At 36.9% G+C, this 19,502-nt stretch overlaps 1 protein-coding gene, 1 non-coding gene and 1 pseudogene across 6 annotated transcripts in view; all 3 read right to left on the reverse strand.

The window, feature by feature from the left end:
* The window catches only part of SNX5 (sorting nexin 5), a 23,768-nt gene continuing 4,266 nt past the window's right edge, over positions 1 to 19,502 (reverse strand). For all 5 annotated transcript variants that reach the window (XM_011370544.2, XM_023537539.1, XM_011370561.2 and 2 more), the window contains 12 exons: positions 13,902 to 14,006; positions 12,643 to 12,753; positions 11,658 to 11,779; positions 10,322 to 10,445; positions 9,297 to 9,392; positions 7,971 to 8,076; positions 7,812 to 7,887; positions 6,709 to 6,748; positions 6,529 to 6,615; positions 5,053 to 5,212; positions 2,374 to 2,459; positions 1 to 792 (listed from right to left, as the gene is read on the reverse strand). In XM_011370544.2, the coding sequence (XP_011368846.1) occupies positions 742 to 792; positions 2,374 to 2,459; positions 5,053 to 5,212; positions 6,529 to 6,615; positions 6,709 to 6,748; positions 7,812 to 7,887; positions 7,971 to 8,076; positions 9,297 to 9,392; positions 10,322 to 10,445; positions 11,658 to 11,779; positions 12,643 to 12,753; positions 13,902 to 14,006 (1,164 nt within the window). In that variant the 3' untranslated portion in view covers positions 1 to 741. The remainder of the gene's footprint in view (positions 793 to 2,373; positions 2,460 to 5,052; positions 5,213 to 6,528; positions 6,616 to 6,708; positions 6,749 to 7,811; positions 7,888 to 7,970; positions 8,077 to 9,296; positions 9,393 to 10,321; positions 10,446 to 11,657; positions 11,780 to 12,642; positions 12,754 to 13,901; positions 14,007 to 19,502) is intronic.
* On the reverse strand, positions 1,238 to 1,355 carry LOC111747094 (annotated as a pseudogene).
* On the reverse strand, positions 18,201 to 18,437 carry LOC111746916. Its single transcript, XR_002783320.1, has one exon. It is a non-coding gene; the product is annotated as a small nucleolar RNA SNORD17 (small nucleolar RNA).

Genomic DNA, 19,502 nt, shown 5'->3' on the forward strand with positions numbered 1-19,502 from the left:
TGGTATCATGGTTTATCATTTTATTATACACTTTATAAAAAGTCCAAACACGAACACCACCCCTTAGAGGGTATTCACATCTTTTCTAATGTATATCTGACTGCTTTCTAAAAGTATGTCATATCGATTTTATACCCTTAAAATACTTCTCAAATATTTATATCCCAACTACAAAAATGGAGCTGCAAAAGGTATATAAAGATAAATGATATTTTCTTGTTCTTGTTATAGTACAAACACTTAAGATGACTAAAGATCTGTGAGAGAAGGGGGGAAAAGTTACCTAATTAAGGAATGGAAAATCTATGTTACCTGTAACAAGTAGCTGAATTATTTATTGTAACTGGCACCTACCCTAAAATAACTGGTTTATAGGGGATGGGCACATCAAATAATGAAAACTACATGTGCCAGGCAAATTGCTTATACTTGTTTCCAGAAGGCACGTTTCCTGCACCCTTTTAATATCTAAAAACAAATTACAGGAGAACTGAATATTTAGATTCTGCCCACTTTGAGCTATTAAATGCAAAGGAAAAGATTAGTTATGTCCAAGTAGCATGTAATAGAAATATTTTTAAACCAACATGGTTAAGTGTTAAGATTTTTAGAAATCAAAATATTTATTAACACAATTTTAAACTAAAATCAAAGGTGATAAATCTTTTGTGGTAATGATTTAAGTGCAAGTAATCCTGGCTTTCTTTCACATTCGTGTCCTTCATTCAGAGAAAAGCCAAGTCAGTTGTTCTTGAACAAGTCAATGCAGCTCTGCAAGAGGGAGACATTGTTCTAGAAGAAAAATAAAAGTCAAGGTAGACCAATGAATTGCTCTAGAGTACAAGACTCCCTAACATATCTATAAGAATTAAACTTAAACCCACCCACCTAGCTTTCACAAGAGATTCTTCTTTAAATCATGACTGAACCATAACCTACATCCCCTTCACCCCATTTCATGTTGGTGAGTTCCTCTTAGCTTGGGAGTGCTGCATAGGAAAGGCTCAAATCTAAAGAGCTAGCAGTTGCTGCTCCAGCATCTCCAATCCGCATCCAACCCCAGATTTGCTCCCAAAGCAATCATGCCAAATTCTGCTTATTGTGAATTAATCTAACTACTATATAAACAAGCTATTGTTTGAAGTTGAAGGCCTTAGAAAGACTGGATAAAAAGTTGCTAAAAACTAGTTGAGTGAGATCTTATTTTTATTTTTTCTTAATTATTTATTATTATTTATGCCTACAGCACCTGGTCTTCCTAGGTGGTCTCCCATCCAAGTACTACCAGGCCCAATCCTGCTTAGCTTCCAAAATCAGATGGAATAAGGCTTGTTCAGGGTGGCATGGCTATAGACCATGGACCGTGGCTCCACTGGGGTGGGAACCTAGGGCCTTCTGCATGTAAAGCAGACGTGCTAACTGCTACACTATGGAACCACGTCCAGCTGAGTGAGATTTTAAGTGAGATTACAAATAATAAATATTTAAATAGGACTTTGCACAAATTGCTTTGAAAAAGTTCTCACTTTAAGAGAATTCAGAAAACTTAGCATTTATGAGTTATTATTTTTGTATATGTACTTTAAAACTGCAATTTAAAAGAACTTGGACTTAAGAGGCAAATGAATAAAGACATCTATGCTGTAGTCATAATAAAAGAATTAAAATACACACAAATATTCAGTCTTCCTGCTTTAACCAGTGCTGACGGCCAGTAAAAGTTCCTTCTTCTAATGGCTCCCTGCTGGCCCATGGGCTAATCCAGTTTTACGGGACCAGATAGCCCTCTCGAGGGGGGCCCAATCTCACCTATATCCAAGAACCACGCAAAGAGCCATTCCCAGAATTTCTTAGTGAATGCAATCAGGCAGCGAAGAGTCTTAATATGCACCCAGCATTGACAACCATTTTCCTCCAAAAAAAATTTTTTTTTGCAACATTAAGCCAGACATTAAGTACACCCAAGGAAGTTTTTTCCCCTTTTAAGCCAAAAAGGAATATCAGAAGACACTTAGCAAAACTAGAAATTTTTTTTTTAAATGTTTTCCATGAAACTCTAGATAATTAAGAGCATATAATGGTATGATGGATGTGTTCACAAATTATTAGAACAGGTTCTTCAAAGTGTGGCTACAAGGACTTTGAGAAAGAAGCAGGGTAGGTGCAACAAGAATGCTTTTCTCAAAAGCAGTATTTCATCAAGAAATTGAGAATTTTTGGTTTGCAATGGACTAAATACTCCAACAAGTGGATCCCACCTTAACTACAGGGGATTAAAACTACAAAGCAAACCCATCTGTCTGATGACACTGAGAAAGTGAATTGGGAAATAACTTGGAAAAATAAAGTTGTTGGCTTAATCTGAATACTTACCCTAGCATGCTTTATTTCCAGTTCAGACATTTCAATAAGATTCTTTCTAAATGCTGCCACTCTCTTTCGTTTGAAATTGCTTAATTCTACAAGAGAAAGTTTACCAAGTTGAACAATTTTCGTCTTTAACTTCCGAACTTCATCCTTGCAAATAAATTATCTCCCAAGCTTTGATGTACCACAGTTTCTCACATTTTTGTCTTTAAATGAGGACCACCACCCAATCACCAAACATCAAAATTCAGAGAATGGCTACTGACTTTGAGAATCTCTGATTAGTGGCCTCCCCCTTAACCTCTAGGTACCAATGTCTATGGAATGAGGGTTGGGAAAGTGGTGAGCTACACATACTTGAACCAATGGTTTTTTATTATGAATTATTTTTAAACTTTGAAAACCCTCCCTAGCTCAAGCTGGCACTTTAGGGTACTCAGGAGCAAACTTATCCTCTTGTATTATGTCTATATAGCGCTGTCCAACAGAAATATAATACAAGCAACCACATTAAAACCTCACACAAAAAATTTTATAGTGGTGTGTTAATGACAATACCTTGGGTATACGAGGCTAAAGAGGTCCTTCCCAGCTGTCAAGATAAGCTCACCTCCTTCCTCTATGGCCTACACACAGAACCAGGACTCAGCACTAACCCATCACCCATGCTGCCCACCACAGTGTTGTTTCACTATGCTCATTCAACTGATTCTAAACAGTTCAGCCACAAATCTTAACTGGGACCAAAGGCAAACAGGTTAAGACCTGTTAATCTTTGTATTCTTCAGAATACCACAGTTTTAAGTATCATATACTCAGGCTTACAATTTGAATAAAGAGAATCAAATCTAGCAACACAGGGACAAACCTCAGGCAATAAGGACAAGCCTAAATTGGCACTGTTTTAAAACTTTGTGGTTTTCTTTAATCCCCTCTAAAACTGTCAGAGCCACTAAACTCTGGTCTATATGAAAACTTAGGATTTCAACTCAGTAGCTCTGAAGTGTGTTCTTTTCCTTATAAATTTAAACTAGTTGTTAAAAAAAAAAAAAAAACGGCAGGAAATTTAAGAATAGGGCAGCAGGGAGGTTCCTTTAAAAGAATCCAAAAGATAGCCATGTGAGCATGTCTGCATGCCATTTGCAAAGTTTTCATACAGAGCAGCTCTGTCTCTTAAGGCATTACAGTCTTGGATGGATATGAGCTAAGACAAAGGAGCACTCTTATTGTTCATTGCTATTATGAGGAGGGTTCCAGATATGCCTAGGTTTTGAAAACGCGGGGGAAAAAAAGTTTTAGAAAAAGTCTTAAACTAAAGTAGAGATTTCTCATGGGAACCTGAGTTTTAAGGGAGTGGGGAAGTATTTTGAGAATAAATAAAGTACAGAATCCCACTATCATTACGTTCACTCTGAAAGACACATTCTTCATTTTTTGCATGTTCCATGGCCCCTGAGAACTACAGGGCAGTGAGATCTCTTAAGGAAAAGACTACATATTACACTCATGTAAATGGTGCACCATCCCCTGGAAGAAATGGCAATTTCCAGGGCAGGAGAAAAAAATGTAAGATTAGCAGAGAATATCTAACTGCTCAAAAGAATGGGAGGTTATTTCAGCTTAAAGACACTCTCTACTGGATAAGTCTGGACAATGTGAGAACCAAAAAAATTTAGTACAGTAATAAATTTTAAAACTACTTTCAAAGACAGAAATCCATGACTCTAAGAAAGATACTAAATAAGAAAGTAAGAGAGAAAGATTTTTGCTTAAAGAACAATGCCAAGGGCTGATTTGGAAAGGGAATGCTAGAATTAAGGGAGGGGGAAAATCACCTTTCTGCAACCACCAGAGTAAATAAAGGTTGGCTCAGGCAAAAATTATCACCACAGACTACATTTAGGAAGGAAGTCTGATGAATAGGATATATGCACACAGTCTTAAATTGTCTCCCCACCGATTGCTAATTAATGGCATGGGAAAAAAATATTAACTACACAGTAGAAAAATCGAATAATACCTGATTGGGTAATCGAAATTAATATAAAACTTTGTCTATTCAGGAGAAGAGGAACAAAACATCCCCTCCGAGACCATTCCTAAGGACACATTATTTTATAGTCTTCTGTTGGAAATACTTAACTGGAACCTAATCACCAACCAAAACTGAGGAACATTCTATTTGTAAAGAGATTATGGTCTTCAAAATGGCAAATGTCATTTAAAAAAAAAAAAAAAAAGAGGCTCAGAAGAGTTAGTCTCCAAATTAAAGGAGACTTAAGAGCTATGAAATCTAAATGCAATCCTAGACTGGAGGACATCATTGAGAAATGACAAAATGAGAATACACAGTGTAGATAGTATTATGTCGTATCGAAGTTTACCAAAGTTGCTAACTATACTGTATGGAGATAAGAGAAATGCAAAACAAAGTTCTTAGGAATAAAAGGACCATGATATATAAAATTTGTGGTTAAAAAAACAAAACAAAACAGTGTTTATAAAAAACATACATGTGGAATGGGAGCACGTGTGCCAAGTAACAAAGCAAAAGGGACAAAATGAACAGGTAGGTGACCCCAAGTAAACTATGTATGGGTGTTCTGCTATTTATGCATCATCTCTCTGTAAGTTTGAAATTACTTCCAAATTAAAAGGAAAAAGTAAGAAGTGGCCCTGCTCAACCTTCTTTTGCAGATTCAGAAAGATGTTCAAATTTCTGGCAGCATTCCTGCTGGTGTGCCTCAGCCAACTTGACATCTTTGCTTTTTAACCGGGCCTTATCCAACGCTTTGTTTGAATTCTCATAGTCAATGAGGGCTTTGGTGCGTCTGTATAAGAGATCCTGAGAAGAAAATTAACAGATATGACACCCTGAAAAATCTCGAGAAAACAAAACAGGAAGACTAAATATCTATCTCAACTACTCTGAAACATTCCTGTAACTCTATCCCTGCTTTGGGGATCTGTTCTGAGGATCTAATCTGAAATAGTCCCTGCAAACTTAGAGCAAAGTAGAAGTTTCCTCAGTACCTAAAATGGGAAGTTATGATGCATGTATGGCAGATACATGACGTCTAATTATGTCCTTTTGTGTATACTCAAAAAACTTTAGTGTTTAACACCAGCACTTAAATCCATTATAAAGGTAGTCTATAAAGTGTGTGTAAAAAAAAAAAAAAAATGTATAAGACTAAGGAAACATGCCAAAAGACAAAATAAAACTAAACATGGGGAAAATAATAACTTTCTACTTCCTGATGACATTTCCCTATTACATATTTTCCCTAATTTTATGTTGCCTAATTTGGTATATTTTATATACAAATAATTTAAACATTTTTGTTCCGGGCAGTGTAGATAGTGAAGAATGCATGTTTCATTCCAAAAGGTCATTCTGCTTGCCATTTAGTCTTGTTTTTGTTAAGTAATGTTTTATGACTCAAAAGCTGCACTGACAACAGTAATTCAGCAAAAACTCGCAAATCCAAAACCCTTTCTGCCTCAGAAATAAAATAGCGCTTTTGGCATGTCTTCACTTACGTCCCACATCCAAATAATTCATAATTCCCCCAAACTATTATTTGTCTACTCAGCACCACCTCTACTGCTCACAAGCAATAAAAACTAAGGAAACAATGCCACACAAAGCATGTCAATGTAAAAAGATTTCAATCTAAAATGGAATTGGAAGACATGAAATGAAGAATCTCATGCATGTGCCCCCTCAGAAGACTGAAACTTAAGAACTAGAAGGCTGATTTCCCGTAAATTCCTGATTTACAGAAGACCCAGAAGAATCTCCTGATCAACGTACATTTGCCAATAAACTTACTGACTGGGACAAGCACCCTCAAGCCAATGAACTTTTACTTCTTAAACTCTGGCTAGACCTTCCCACTCTTTATACTCCCTTGCCCATAAATACAGCCTACTCCAAACCCTCAGTGGACTCATCTTTCAATTCACTGCAGCATGTGTTTTCCAAATCACAATTCCTTTCCTATTCCTCAAACTCAATTTAGGTCAACATCACTTACATAAATAATCCTGGCAAATTCCTAACTTCCTTATTTTTATCAAAAAGAATACATCTCTAATCATATCAGATCTCTTCTGGGTCATGGCAAGGTGGTCTTGCACTCCTCTGAGGACTCTTACCTTAGCAGCCTCTATATTAAGCATGTAGTATCGAAGGAGCTCTGTCAGCTTTAAATCTTCATCTGAGGAGACTCGACCTTCAACTTTCTATTAAAAAAATATATAAAAGTCACCATCATCTAAGCAGAAATCTACAGATTATATAAAATATTTAACAAAAACCAAGATAAAAATGCTTACCCTAAGTTTTTCAAATAGTTCAGCAACTTTCAATAGGTACCTGAAAATATATACATGATTTTGGTTTAAGGTCTTCAGTCATGTATGACTTATGGTCTTATCAATACCCTAAGACATGAATGGGTAAATTCAGGAGCCCTAGCCTTTGGTACTCTAGAATTAATGTATCAAAGTAGTGTTTTCATTACAGATGACCCAATCTAGTAAAGATGGTTATAATATTGAGCACATTTATAGTGCCACAGTCATGAGGCACTATTAGTGGTCAAAAGGATAATGTAATGACCCCAGTCAGATCTTGAGCTTTTTTTTATGTGAATTTTTCCATTCTTCTATGACGGCAATTTGTGATGTGATTTCAGTTTTTCTATGACGGCAATTTGTGGTGCCCCTTCAGCCAAGACAGTTCTTATCCAATGCCAAAGTTATGTTAACCAAAGTTAGGCTCTAAGTAACCACACCACCATGTGTGTCCCAAAGGTATAAATATATACTATTTCATCTTGGTTCTGCCATTAGCCTGACTTCCATTTTTCAAATCAGAAATAAGACCACCTGTTATAGCAAGCCTAGGTGTTAAAATGAATACCATCTCACATCACAAACTGCCATCATAGAAAAACTGAAAACTTCACATAAAAAAAAGCTCAAGATCAGACTGGAGTCATTACATTATCCTTATGATCACTAATCAAATCTCTAAGTCAATTCAGGTAAAGTGAAAAGCACCACGTACAAGAGAACACAACATGGCAAACTTCAAAGACAACTCCACAATTAAAATAATCAACAAGAAACAAAGACATGTAATACTTGACAAAAATAAAGGCTTTGACAAAAGCCATGTTTGGTACAGAAGTACCCTCTGACTCCCCTACCTAATGTCTATGATCAGAGGGTGTATAAGATGTGAGTTGCTATCATCTACCCTTGATGAGCTTGTACTCAAGCAGAACTGAATGTGAGAAACTATCATCTACCCTTGATGAGCTTGTACTCAAGCAGAACTGAAACTATGCAGTCATTACTCATTATAACTCTAATTATACCACCTAGTTTTTGATTAGGGGATTAGGGGAAATGCTTTTCCAACAAAAACTTACTTTTTGATGACTGTGGGCTCTTCTAAAGCCAGGCTATGCAGGCAGGCTGCAGTGTGGATATAGTCATCTGCAACATCTGCAGAAATAAGAACAGCCCTTTTTATATCAACAGCTGGCATATCAGCAAAGTTAAGTGGCTACTGGGTAAATGGTATTTACTTTTATGAGATCTGGTCATTTTGTCAGCTTTTGCACACGAATCCTTGATCCTATTATAATAGTTAATGAGGAAATTCTTCTCTTGTTCAAAGAAGTCATCCACCTCCTAAAAGGGCAAGAAGAAAGACATTTAAGAAGCAAAATTTAAGACTATAAGTATATATTTTGTATTAGAAAAAATTACGGTAATAAGTTCAGATGTAAATTTAACCTCTATAGACCAGGGAAATACAAACCGACAAGATACCATTTCATACCTAAGACTAGCAAAATTCAAGTGCTGGCAGGAAATGTTAATAGAACAATTGTGAAGAGTCATTTAGCAATGCCCAGTAAAGCCCTGGTATCTAAAGATCTAGCAATGGTTCTGCCTGGTGGGTCGCTACCTAGTCTTGGATACCCATGTCCATATGTGTGTGAAGACAGATGAGTTTGGTTGGTTCCAGACTGAGAAGCAATACTGACATCTGGTGGGCACCAGCCAGGAATACCAAATATCCTGCAATGCGTGGGTACAGAATAGCCCCACATACCTTAAACAGCATTAATGAGACAATTCAAGAGTTTCCAAATTTCTGACAAGGGCCTCTCCATTCAAGGTCCTTACTCAAGCCCTATGTGACAAAGTTAGATTCCAAATAGTAGCTATTAAGGTAACTCACTTAAAAAGGGGGTGGGAGGGCTGAGGAATGCATAAATAAATCATACCTGTGAGGGTGAGAGACATATATATTAATTTGATTTTCTAGAACAGCACACTGTCCATCGATATGTAAGCCACGTGCTATTTAAAATTTTTCTCATAGCCACATTATAAAAAAAATGGGTAAAATTACTTGTAATATTTTATTTAACTCAATATATCCAAAACAAAAACATCAGTAAGTTTTAAGTCTTTTTTTCATACGATGTCCTTGAAATACAGCACGTATATAAAATTAAAAACTTGGTTCCTTAGCTGTACCAGCTAACTACATGTCAAGTACTCAACTGTCACATGCATCCGGGGCTACCAAAATGGACCATCTAGCTCTGAAGAATGGCATGGTACTAATCTTGTAGCTTATTTTCTTTCTAAAAATAATTTAACCTCTCTCCTTACAAAAAGAAAGAAACTGAAGACTTAAATGTGAGAAGGCTCTTATTTCCTCTCCATGGAGAGAACAGGGTGTTTTGGGAAAATAAGTAGATGAAAATAACCAAAATTTGAAGAAATTACTGTATTTCTGAGAATACCATTTATTTTGAATATCTTCTCTGAAGAAATAAAAAGTCACCTATCCACATGATGTCAAATATTTTCTAAAGCAGCTAAAAGCCACTTACCTTAACTCCAGAAAAAAGGACTTCATCAGCACTTTTCACCACACTTTTGAAAAAGCCACCAAACATCTCCTTGGTATTTTTCCGCCTAACACTTAGCTGAAGAAAAAGAATTCCAAAAGAATAGTTTATAGTACACATATTTTTAAGGTTCTTTTAAAGAAGTCTTAAATACATTCCAAGTAATAGCGTTCACTTGTATAGGCATGCACACATAAGATAAATATATACCTTAATTCCATCTTAATTACCAGATTGAAAGTGTCCGATAAACGACTAAACCTAAACACAGTGTGATTTAAGAGATATTTTGAAAAACTATCTAGACACCAAGTCTTAGTGGCTTTTAAATCCTTGGTAAAACTATTGTTCTGTTCTATGTTGTTTATTAAAACTTTACCAGTTAGAAGACACTGAGGAAATTTCCAAGCTAGGGCTTGCCTCATACATATAGTAACAGAACATGCTTTTAAAAAAAGCATACAAGCCTTCTTTCAACTAAAGGTAGCCAGGAAGAAAACAAATGTGAACTAACTGAAGTTCCTTCTAACAATTCCAAACTTAGGTGAAGGAGAAAACTGGCTTCTGAAAGGGAAAAAGGTCAAAATCTTTAAGTAGTCTTTTAAAAGATGTCACATAATGGATTTATGGGAGCGAAGCAACATCTAAAAAAAGGTTTCCACTGAACAGGCCCGATCTCATCTGATCTCGGAAGCTAAGCAGGGTCAGGCCTGGTTAGTACTTGGATAGGAGACCACCTACGAAGGCCAGGTGCTGTAGGAGTTTTAAAAAAAAAAAGGGGGGGGAATTGTAAGCTGACAAGGTCCTTGTAATCTGTGAGGTCAACCAAGGGTTGCCCTGTCTAAAAATAAATAAATAAGTAATAATAAAAAAAAGGTTTCCAGTGTGTTGGTAAGAAATTTAAAATTATAAGTCAAATATTCAGAAAATATATCAGGTAAATTTTTTAAAGTACAGTCTTATACATTTTAACTGGATCTTAGAAATGGAATAAAAAAATGCCTTACATCCTGATCATATTCCAGGAAAACATGAAAGTTGCGATCTTTACTGAGAACAGGGTGAGAAGAGAGCCGCTGAAGAAAGACTTCATGGGATGATACAGTCTTCTTAAAGACAGCGAGATATTCACTGAAAGAAAAGCACACAAAACATTCAGTTGGCACCACTCAACTAGTGGCCACTACTGCTCCTAGTTTTCTTCACTGTTCTGCTTATGCCACTAAGCAAACTATCTGAAGTAGACCAAAACATTCTGGTATTACTTTATATCTAATTAGGTTATAAAGTGCCATTTGTAATCTGTGAAATGAGTAAACGAAGAGGGAAAGTGACATTTAACTGGGGTTGATGAAACAAGTCTGCAAATCCCAAAACTTACATGTAAATACTGCTGGTGTTTAGTAGTCACAGAACACTGGTTTCTTTAAAACAAAGAAAACCCTTTAATTCTGCAGCCATGTACACAGCATTGAGTTTTATAAGGCTCAGAATTACCAGAAATTATAAAGTTATCTCAACCTATACATTAAATATCACTCTAAACTTCCCAATGCTAGGAATTTAAGTCTGTTGTGTTCAGTGCTTTATGCTCAGAGCTAGTCATAACAGGCACTCGAGTGCGTGAATGATTCAGGACCTAAAGGTACTTGAGCACTGGCCTAGATAATATGGGCCTGGGGCAGAGAACTGCTGGAATAAGCAAGTGAATTCCAATACACTGATGGTGGAAGAGGGGAGGGAACCAAGATAAAGTAGTACAAGGACAGTTTCATAGGAAACTTTAATGCAAACCTCTATGATACAGAATCAAGAACCCATTTTTGTTTGAATTAAATTACAATCAAATTAAAATATACTTCCCACGGACCTGGCCTTCTCAAACCATCAATGTGGTAGTTATTCAGAATGCGTCTTAGTAGCAGCATTCACAGCAATTTAGGTTCAACTGTATTTGCAGTAATCAAACTTCAGGGGAGAATGCTTTGAACATTATCAGCAGCCTAAAGAATTATTTACATGTAGACATATAAAAGTTTACTTCACTATGCCAGAGCAGCATTCCATAACAACTATGGTCTACTACATGGACATATAAAAGTTTACTTCACTATGCCAGAGCAGCATTCCATAACAACTATGGTCTACTACATAGAGGAAAACAACTAGTCTATCCAGTTAGTGGCCCCCAGGAAGTCAAGGTCTAAAGTTCACAAAGACTATGCTCTACACTCTGCAAAATATAGTTTTAGGAGGCAGCCATTAGTTGTCAGGTTCTTATTTCTGTACACATTACTACTTTTCTTCTCTAAAGATAGAGCCCCATCAAGAAGATCCACTTACGCTTCCAGTTCTTGCTTCATCTTGGCGAATTCTTCTTTGGTCATAGACCCTTCACCCTCTCCTAGTTTCTGCATCTTCTCTCGAGGGCCATCAAAGTCGGGCTTTGTAGGAGCAGGCGGAATCTGTAGCAGAGGCAAGTAATTTGAGAGCATTTTTCTGGCTGGGGCCTGTGGTTAACCTCTGTTTTTCTCTTAACCTTTTGGCCACTTAAAACAAGTATCATCCTCACAATTGGGCAGAGTGCAATCATTTGTTCAGTTTACCCATCACAGACAATTGGTAGAGTACAATAGTATTTATCCTGCTTCAATGTCAGTTTATATATTATAATCAAGGCTAAAATGAAGCTGATGAAGAATGATCAAGATTATAGTCTCTTAACTCAAAAAGGTATTTTTAATTCCAGAGGATAATCAAAAGATTCCAAGTGAAGAGAACATTCTTAAACACAAGGTTCATTGCTAATTTTAATTATTCGAACAGATTCTTCGGTTTGCCTAGAACAAGCCACACTCAATTCTCCTTTAAAATCGGCTCAGTCTCTTCCTGCAGCTATGCATTAACTCTCAAGAGCTGAGCAGGACAACTGTCTCCCTTACTCTCTGAGCAGACTACATTTTTTTTGAGACATCTACTGCATACCATCACCAATACTGAGGTTTTCCTAAAAATCAATTCTACTTGATGTCTAAAGAAAATGTCAAAGAAACACCAAACCCAGAGGTAGGTAAGACAAATCATGAAACTGTATCTCTTATACTGTACAGAATGTAAGACTGTATGCTTCATTTCATTCATAGCTGCCAATACTATATAAAGTCACATATTTAGACTCTAACAGTAATAAGTAGCAAATACTCAGTTGGCAGATGAAATCAAGACTGTTTTCATAGTCCATCATTGTAGAGTGGGTAACAGTTTCTTTAAACAAAATGAAGAGCAAGATAGAAGAAATTGATTATTTGATTTTCCAAAATGCACTTACAATAAGCCCAGCGTAGTCTGCAGTTTCAGTAAGAGTGTCATGTAGCCATACGAAGTCTTCATGTTGCCTTGTAACAGAAAACTCTGGGCTCTGAAAAGTGGGCAGTGTGGTCTGTAAAGAAAGGAGACGTTAACTGATAACCATCACTTTTAGATAAAGTAGTTTCAGTTTCCTAGGCTGCACTATGGGAAAATCCTGCATAATGAACATCACAATGAGATCCAGTAAAGAATGAAAAGCAGCAATACATGATCTCCCCACCACTGTAAAAAGTTATAACTAAGATTCAACATGTTCTTTAAGGAATTCTTTTCACAAAACCACACCTTTCAGGTCAACTCAGGCAGATACAATTATGTAGTCTTCACACTGCCTCTTGAGTAACTGAGGTATGCTAATCAAACCATCAAAGTATTAAGAAGAGGACCATGTGGGAGAGGGCCTTATAGATGACATTTGCTGTATTTAAACTGTGCCTCAGTTTCCTCACCTGTAAACCAGGGATAATAAACCCCATCATAAGTTGTTATAAAAAAGAAAATTAAATCCATGTAAACCCTTCATGACAGTATCTGGCATTAAGACAAACATTCAATATGTTTTAACTAGGATGGAAATAAAAATGAAGCTGAAAATGTTCCTCAAAGGACTGATTCTAAGAAATTAAACTTTCTACATTTTCCTAATTGGCATATTGCTTTTGTCAAATTAAAAATTTGGAGAAGAGGTCCCTCTCACTCTCTGCCTCTGAGAGGAGACCAAGCTCTGTCTGTGGAGCGATACCCCCTTTCTCATAAACTTTCTTTTAAAAAAAAAAAAATTTGGTGAAGGAAAAAAGTCTTTTGAATCATAAGAAAGAAGTGGGGCAAAGGCCAAGAACTTAGTAAACATGAAAAAAGCAAGCATTTCCCACGCATGCAAATGAAAAACAAAAGTGAGGAGTTCAGCTGTGCAGGCAGGTGGCCCCACCTACATCATTTTGCCTGATTGCTTCCTCATGGAGCACAGTACAAGCCACACTTAATTAACATCAGCAAACCCACAGTCCTAAAGAGCTACACCATAGTGGAAAATACTGCAGCCAAGAGCATTTATCTCAGGCTCCCTACAAGAAAAAGGAAGTGCTCACTTAGTAGTGGTGTTATACTGCAAATAAATGGCAACCATTTTATTTCAGGAAGTCTCTTCTCACAGCCACCATGAGTAACAAAGATGCAACCTAGAGCTGTTTTTATTACTGGAGTCATTCTGTCACTTACCTTGGTGTGTACTGTGAACTTGACCTTATCTCTCTCACTGAGTGCATCAGGTATGTCAATCTGAAGCGAGGGATCAACATTCAGGTCCACAGATACAGATCTCAGCTGAAACACATATTTTTTGGCTATTAGTCTCAAAATCATTTAGTCCTAAAAAGTGTATTTCCAAAAACAGGAGCTGTAATTAAAAAGCAGTCTATACAAGATTATTTAGAACAAAGTCAGCTGAGATAAATCTAAGTTTATTTGAAACTGGAGAAATCTGCTCACAAATACATAGATGGGTCCCAAGTATTCCTGTGATCTGAACAAAGCAACTATGATTCTAATATCATGCGCATTACTTATGTCTACATGAAAAACACTGGAATTACTTATACTAAGGCAGCTTGAATGAGACAGGATGAAATTAGAACTTCTTACAGAAATGCCAAACTACAAGGAACATTCAAGAGGCATAAACCAGACATACACATCATACATATATCTGAAAGGAGTTAGACACTAGGAAAATAGAGGCACAGCGAATAGTCTTGTGGTACAGGTTCCTGGGTGGAAAAGAAAAATTGGACTCAAGAGCCTATGTACATTTAGGGACTGTTTCAAAGAGAGTAGAAATCTAGACATGAGATTAACAGTAACAAAGGCCTTAATTAGCAGAATTCCACTATAGTTTCTCATAAGGGACAAGTAAGTGTGAGCTCTGCCCTGGAAGCAAAAGTTAACAGATTTTGCAAGTTAGAAATTCAGAAAAAAATAACTCCATCTTTGCCAGTTTAAAAAGAATTTTTGAAGGAATCTATTAGAAAAAAAGTGGTTAAAATGGTTTTTGTATTAATTTAAAATGATAAATTCCCTGATTCTTAAAACAGACATGGTGATGGTCAATCTGAAGGCCTGACACAAGACAAGAAACTGTATCTTATGCCTTCCCTTTTAAACTGTAAGCTAGCACTAAAGTAAAGCTGTCTCTAATTATTGAACACAGGGAGAATCCCAAGAGAAGATCGGAGTCAAGAAGATGAATGAACAGGGAATACTTAGGTTATTTCTCCTTAAATTTCACTTCGTATTCTTCAAAATATAAAGTTTGAGACCAAGGACTGATGAACTTTTGAAACTAAAAAAATTGGTTCAATAAGGTACAAAATGATTAAATATTCACTAAAAATGCATGAATTACTTTTCTGTATCTCAGAGCTGTCAGTATCTCCCTTTTTCCTTTTATGACTGCGAAAAAATTTAAATTGCAAAAGCCTGTTTCACAGAGGAAAGTGCTTGTTACAGAGTTAGCCCTGTAACAAGCACTTTCCTCTGTGAAACAGGCTTCCAGCTGTCACCAGATCTTGATTTTAACATCAGGTATTAGTAAGATCACAATATACTTAACAGTTCCTGACAGCTCAACCTAAATAGTTCCCCCAAATGAATTCTTGATGACTCCTATAAAAAACTTGCTTGTTTGGCTTAAATTTCCTGTGTCCATTTATGAGATCTCTACAAACAAAGATAAAGCTTCAAGGCCAGGAATACTTCATTTTATCATAACCATAACTCTAACTCTGACATATTTCTGATAAAAGCTTCCTTTCTTCTGCTAACTGACCACTGAGCAAATACAGAGTTCAAAAGGACCTCAAAAAACCCCTAAAATTTGACTGTAGAGAATACTGAATATCCCACCTATCACCTTATGTTTGTAGCTGCCTGAGTCAGTACAGGAATCAAGTGGGCAGGTGTAAAAGGAGACACAGACACTGGCAGAAAGATGGGACAGCCTACAGGACAAGTCTAAAGTACATTTCTCTGAGCTCAGCAACAATCGCCATGTTTCCTAAGAGTCCATTTCCTAAAGAAGTCACAAATCTTGGTTTCTAACCATTTCTCAATTTCTGAATATGCTGATAATTCCATTTTAGCTCACTACAAGCCAAAGAAAATGAGCATACACTCTGCACATGAACTAGCTTTGAAATGAGAGGTTGGAGGACCCAAGGGGTTTGTAATCTAGTAAATGGAGTTCATTTAAGCACCATAGTCAAGCTATGATGAACTTTACCAGCCGCTTTTTGTCCCACTGAACAATTATCTTCTGGTTTCACCTCTTTTCCTATATAGAGGTAATATCCCAGACTATTTACTGTTCACTATCTTCCTTTCTTGTCACCACAAAAATACTTTTTGGTATATTGTTTCTTGGTATAAGAAATGTGATAAGAACACATATGACCCATACTGTAGCATATAATCCTCCAGACAATGAAGCACATAAATTATCAAAAAGTTAAAAGTTGTGAAATGTTTAAAACTAAGTCAGCACTGTATCCTCATTCCGGAATCATTAAGTGTAATTAACAGCTCAGCATTCCTTCTGCTTAGTCAACAAAACCAACACCCCACAACCCCATGCCACAGTACTTGCTAGATAAATCACCAGGATGAAGGTAAGAGGAGAGAACTGTACCCCTCCACATACTTTTCCCACTTACCCAACCTCCATCCCCTACCCTAAATAACCACCAAGAGTACTGCCTAACACTGCGAGTCTCTGACTCAAGCCACAGACGTCAAAATGCCTAGAACAGCTGTTTAAATCAGTAGGGCAAGACAGGCTTCAGAACAGTCATGTTAATTTTTCCATTTCCCTCCCAGTTTCCCTTAGGTAACTTGTGAGAATCAAATTTAAAACATCTAGTCTCAAACAATGGAATGTAGGCTTTAAAATTGACTTTCTTTTGTAGATTGCTATAGAAACCATTGCATCACATACCCAAAGTTTCAGGTGGAGTTTCAGCTCCCCAATTTACTTCCCTACCAGATTAATCCTTATAGTAAGGATTACAACAATCTTTGTGACAAGAAAAAAGGTGAGATAAACAGCACTGTTTCATTTAGAAAGCAAATTTTTAGCTGTTTTAAGAACTCTAAATGCTTGGTAAGAGAACCTGAAAAGAAGAAAAGCTGATACAGAATCCCTGTACATTTTCTCAGAGCTCTGAGCTGCTAAGGTCCACTTTTGGTCCAAATCTCCCTTACGACTCACTTTAGTACAAGACTTAACACCATCTGCAAAGCTCCCTCTTCAAAAGGTTTTATTTAATGCCTTACAGATGGCAAAGGGCATCTATGTAACTGGACGACACGGTAGACTAGATTCTAAAATTCAGAACCCACAAGGCAGAACAGAGCAGACACACACAGAAGATATAATAAGTGTTGTTATGGTGACTACAGACTCCAGTTTACACTGATGCCATACAGCCAAAATAACAAGACACAATGGAAAAAAAAATTTCTAAAGTAACTCTGATCTGCTAGTTTAATAGTAATTTAAACCTAACCAGTTTTATATACAACGTAAGTAGAATATGCCAGCCCCTATTCTTAATGTGAATGTTGCAAAGAAACTACTACCAGAGAAAAAGACTACTTGTATATATACTTAAGTGATTTTCTGGTTTCTAGTCCTACCAAAGCAGAAGCAGCAATGTACTTATTAGCCAGCACATATTACATCAGTGTGTCTTCCCTTTAAACTGTTTCTTCTAAGGATTTTGCTTTGTTATTCTTCATCCACTGCCTAAGGAACTAAGACCCCTACCATGGACAAAGCCAATGTGACAAGTCATCCATGAATGGTCTGTTAGCAGTGCAGAGCCAAAAACAGAGGAAAGAAGTCCGCCTCCTAGACTGCATTTTCACTTTGATCACAAGAAGCAAGAAACGGCATATTTTAGCTAAAAATAAATGCATACTGTGCCTAGTCCATTACTCATTAGCGAGGAAATAAACCCCAAAAAGTTTTGCTACACACTAGATTTGCATTAATTTCTGAAAACAACTCACATGAGACATATTTATAAAACAACATTTATTACTGTTAGTATTTCAACTTATAGGAAAGAAGTGCTAAGAGAAATTCTAATGTCATATACTTCTCCAAATCCCTCTTTATGGTTCAAGCAGTAGTACTCAAATTATTTTCTTCCATCCTGGAGAAACTAAACCTATTTATCCATTCTGTGTCCCAGTTTTTCTTTGTGGCACTTATACATGAAAACTGAACTGACTATAAGCAATATATAAGCTTTGCTTTTAGGGGTATTTGTTTCTCATCTCTCACCTCCCTTCACCCTCAACTGATTCTTCCCATCCCATAATTCAGTCCTGCCAATATCTATCCGTCTTCAAGGACAAGAACCAAAACAAAAACTTTTTGAAGACTCCAGTCTACTAACATAGACAATAGTTACAGAAGTTAGCCATAAGCTTCCAAAACTAGATAAAGGGCTACAGCAAGTGATCAGATTTCCACCACTCATCTTGGTGAGATGGGACCCAGAAGGACCCATCCCTGCTGACACTAACCATTCTTACCCGTAGTCTACCAACACACAAGCTGTCCATGGTAGAACACCATAGACTGCAGGGCATTTGGAAGCTACATAGCCCCAAGTTCCTAGAACAGAAACTGAGGCTTGGAAGAAGATCAGTGCAGCATACTCAGCGAATGGATAAACTGAATCATCATTTCACAAGGCTGCAAAGCCCATGAACTGCCAACATGGAACCAGAAAGATCAGGCTGAATTATTTGCTTAAATAACATCCATTTCAAGAAACCCATCTAATTACTAGATACCTGGATTATTTTCAAACGAGTTCACAAAGTGAAAAGGTTAAATTATCTAAAGATACCCTAGCAAAGAAATTCTACTGGGAATTAACAGCTCTGCTACAGAGGAAACAGCTGGAACAAAAAAAAATTAACTTCTTCCATCTGAAGCTAAAGCCCTTCACCTACTATCCAGTCCCACCAAGGCTTCTTCCCCAAAGCTCCCTGGTATATCAAAAGTCCACAGGCCTCTGCTACAAACCTGACATGTTGAAGAGGATGTTTAATAACATTCACTGCCTGACCTTTATGGTCAAACCAAAATTAGAAATAGGTTTGAGAATTAAAAAAATTTACCTTCATCAACAACAAAAATGATTCAACATGGAGAAATGAGCTTAAGTTTGTGTCATCTAAGTTTGATAAACAATTGCAGCATGAACAGAAAGCTGCCTGCTTCATGGTGAGATTTTCTTCTGCTTTGAGTCAGAGGTACCACACACTTCCCAGGTCATTTATATGTAAATATTCCAATACTTCATTTTATCACTAACAACTTTGTCCTGCTCTTCGAAAAAGATCCAGTCAAAGCTGAAGTTGGCTTCTGCATTTGTACTATTTACACTGTCTAGAATGAAGGTGAGGGGTCTGCCTCTCAAAAACAAGTAAACCATAAACTCTCCAGGTAGAACATGCATACCACAGGTTAGTGTAAGTTGCTGTGCTGGGAAAATTACTTTTCTCTCCAGACCACTCAGCAGTGCCTCAAAAAGTTACACCAAATTTGTTTAAAAAAAAAGGGCAGGAGGGAAACGAGACAAGCCAAGGACCCAATATCTGAACTAAATAATAAGTTCAGTCTTTCCTAACTGCGACTTACACACTCCTGTGTATTTAGTTTGCCTCTGGGGTATGAAACAGTTGACAAATTCCTCATACCTCTTCTCTTTTAGAAGGGCTAACCAGCTCTTAACTCAATGGCCAATC

Source organism: Pteropus vampyrus, unplaced genomic scaffold (genome assembly GCF_000151845.1).
Source record: "Pteropus vampyrus isolate Shadow unplaced genomic scaffold, Pvam_2.0 Scaffold7, whole genome shotgun sequence".
NCBI lineage: Eukaryota > Metazoa > Chordata > Mammalia > Chiroptera > Pteropodidae > Pteropus > Pteropus vampyrus.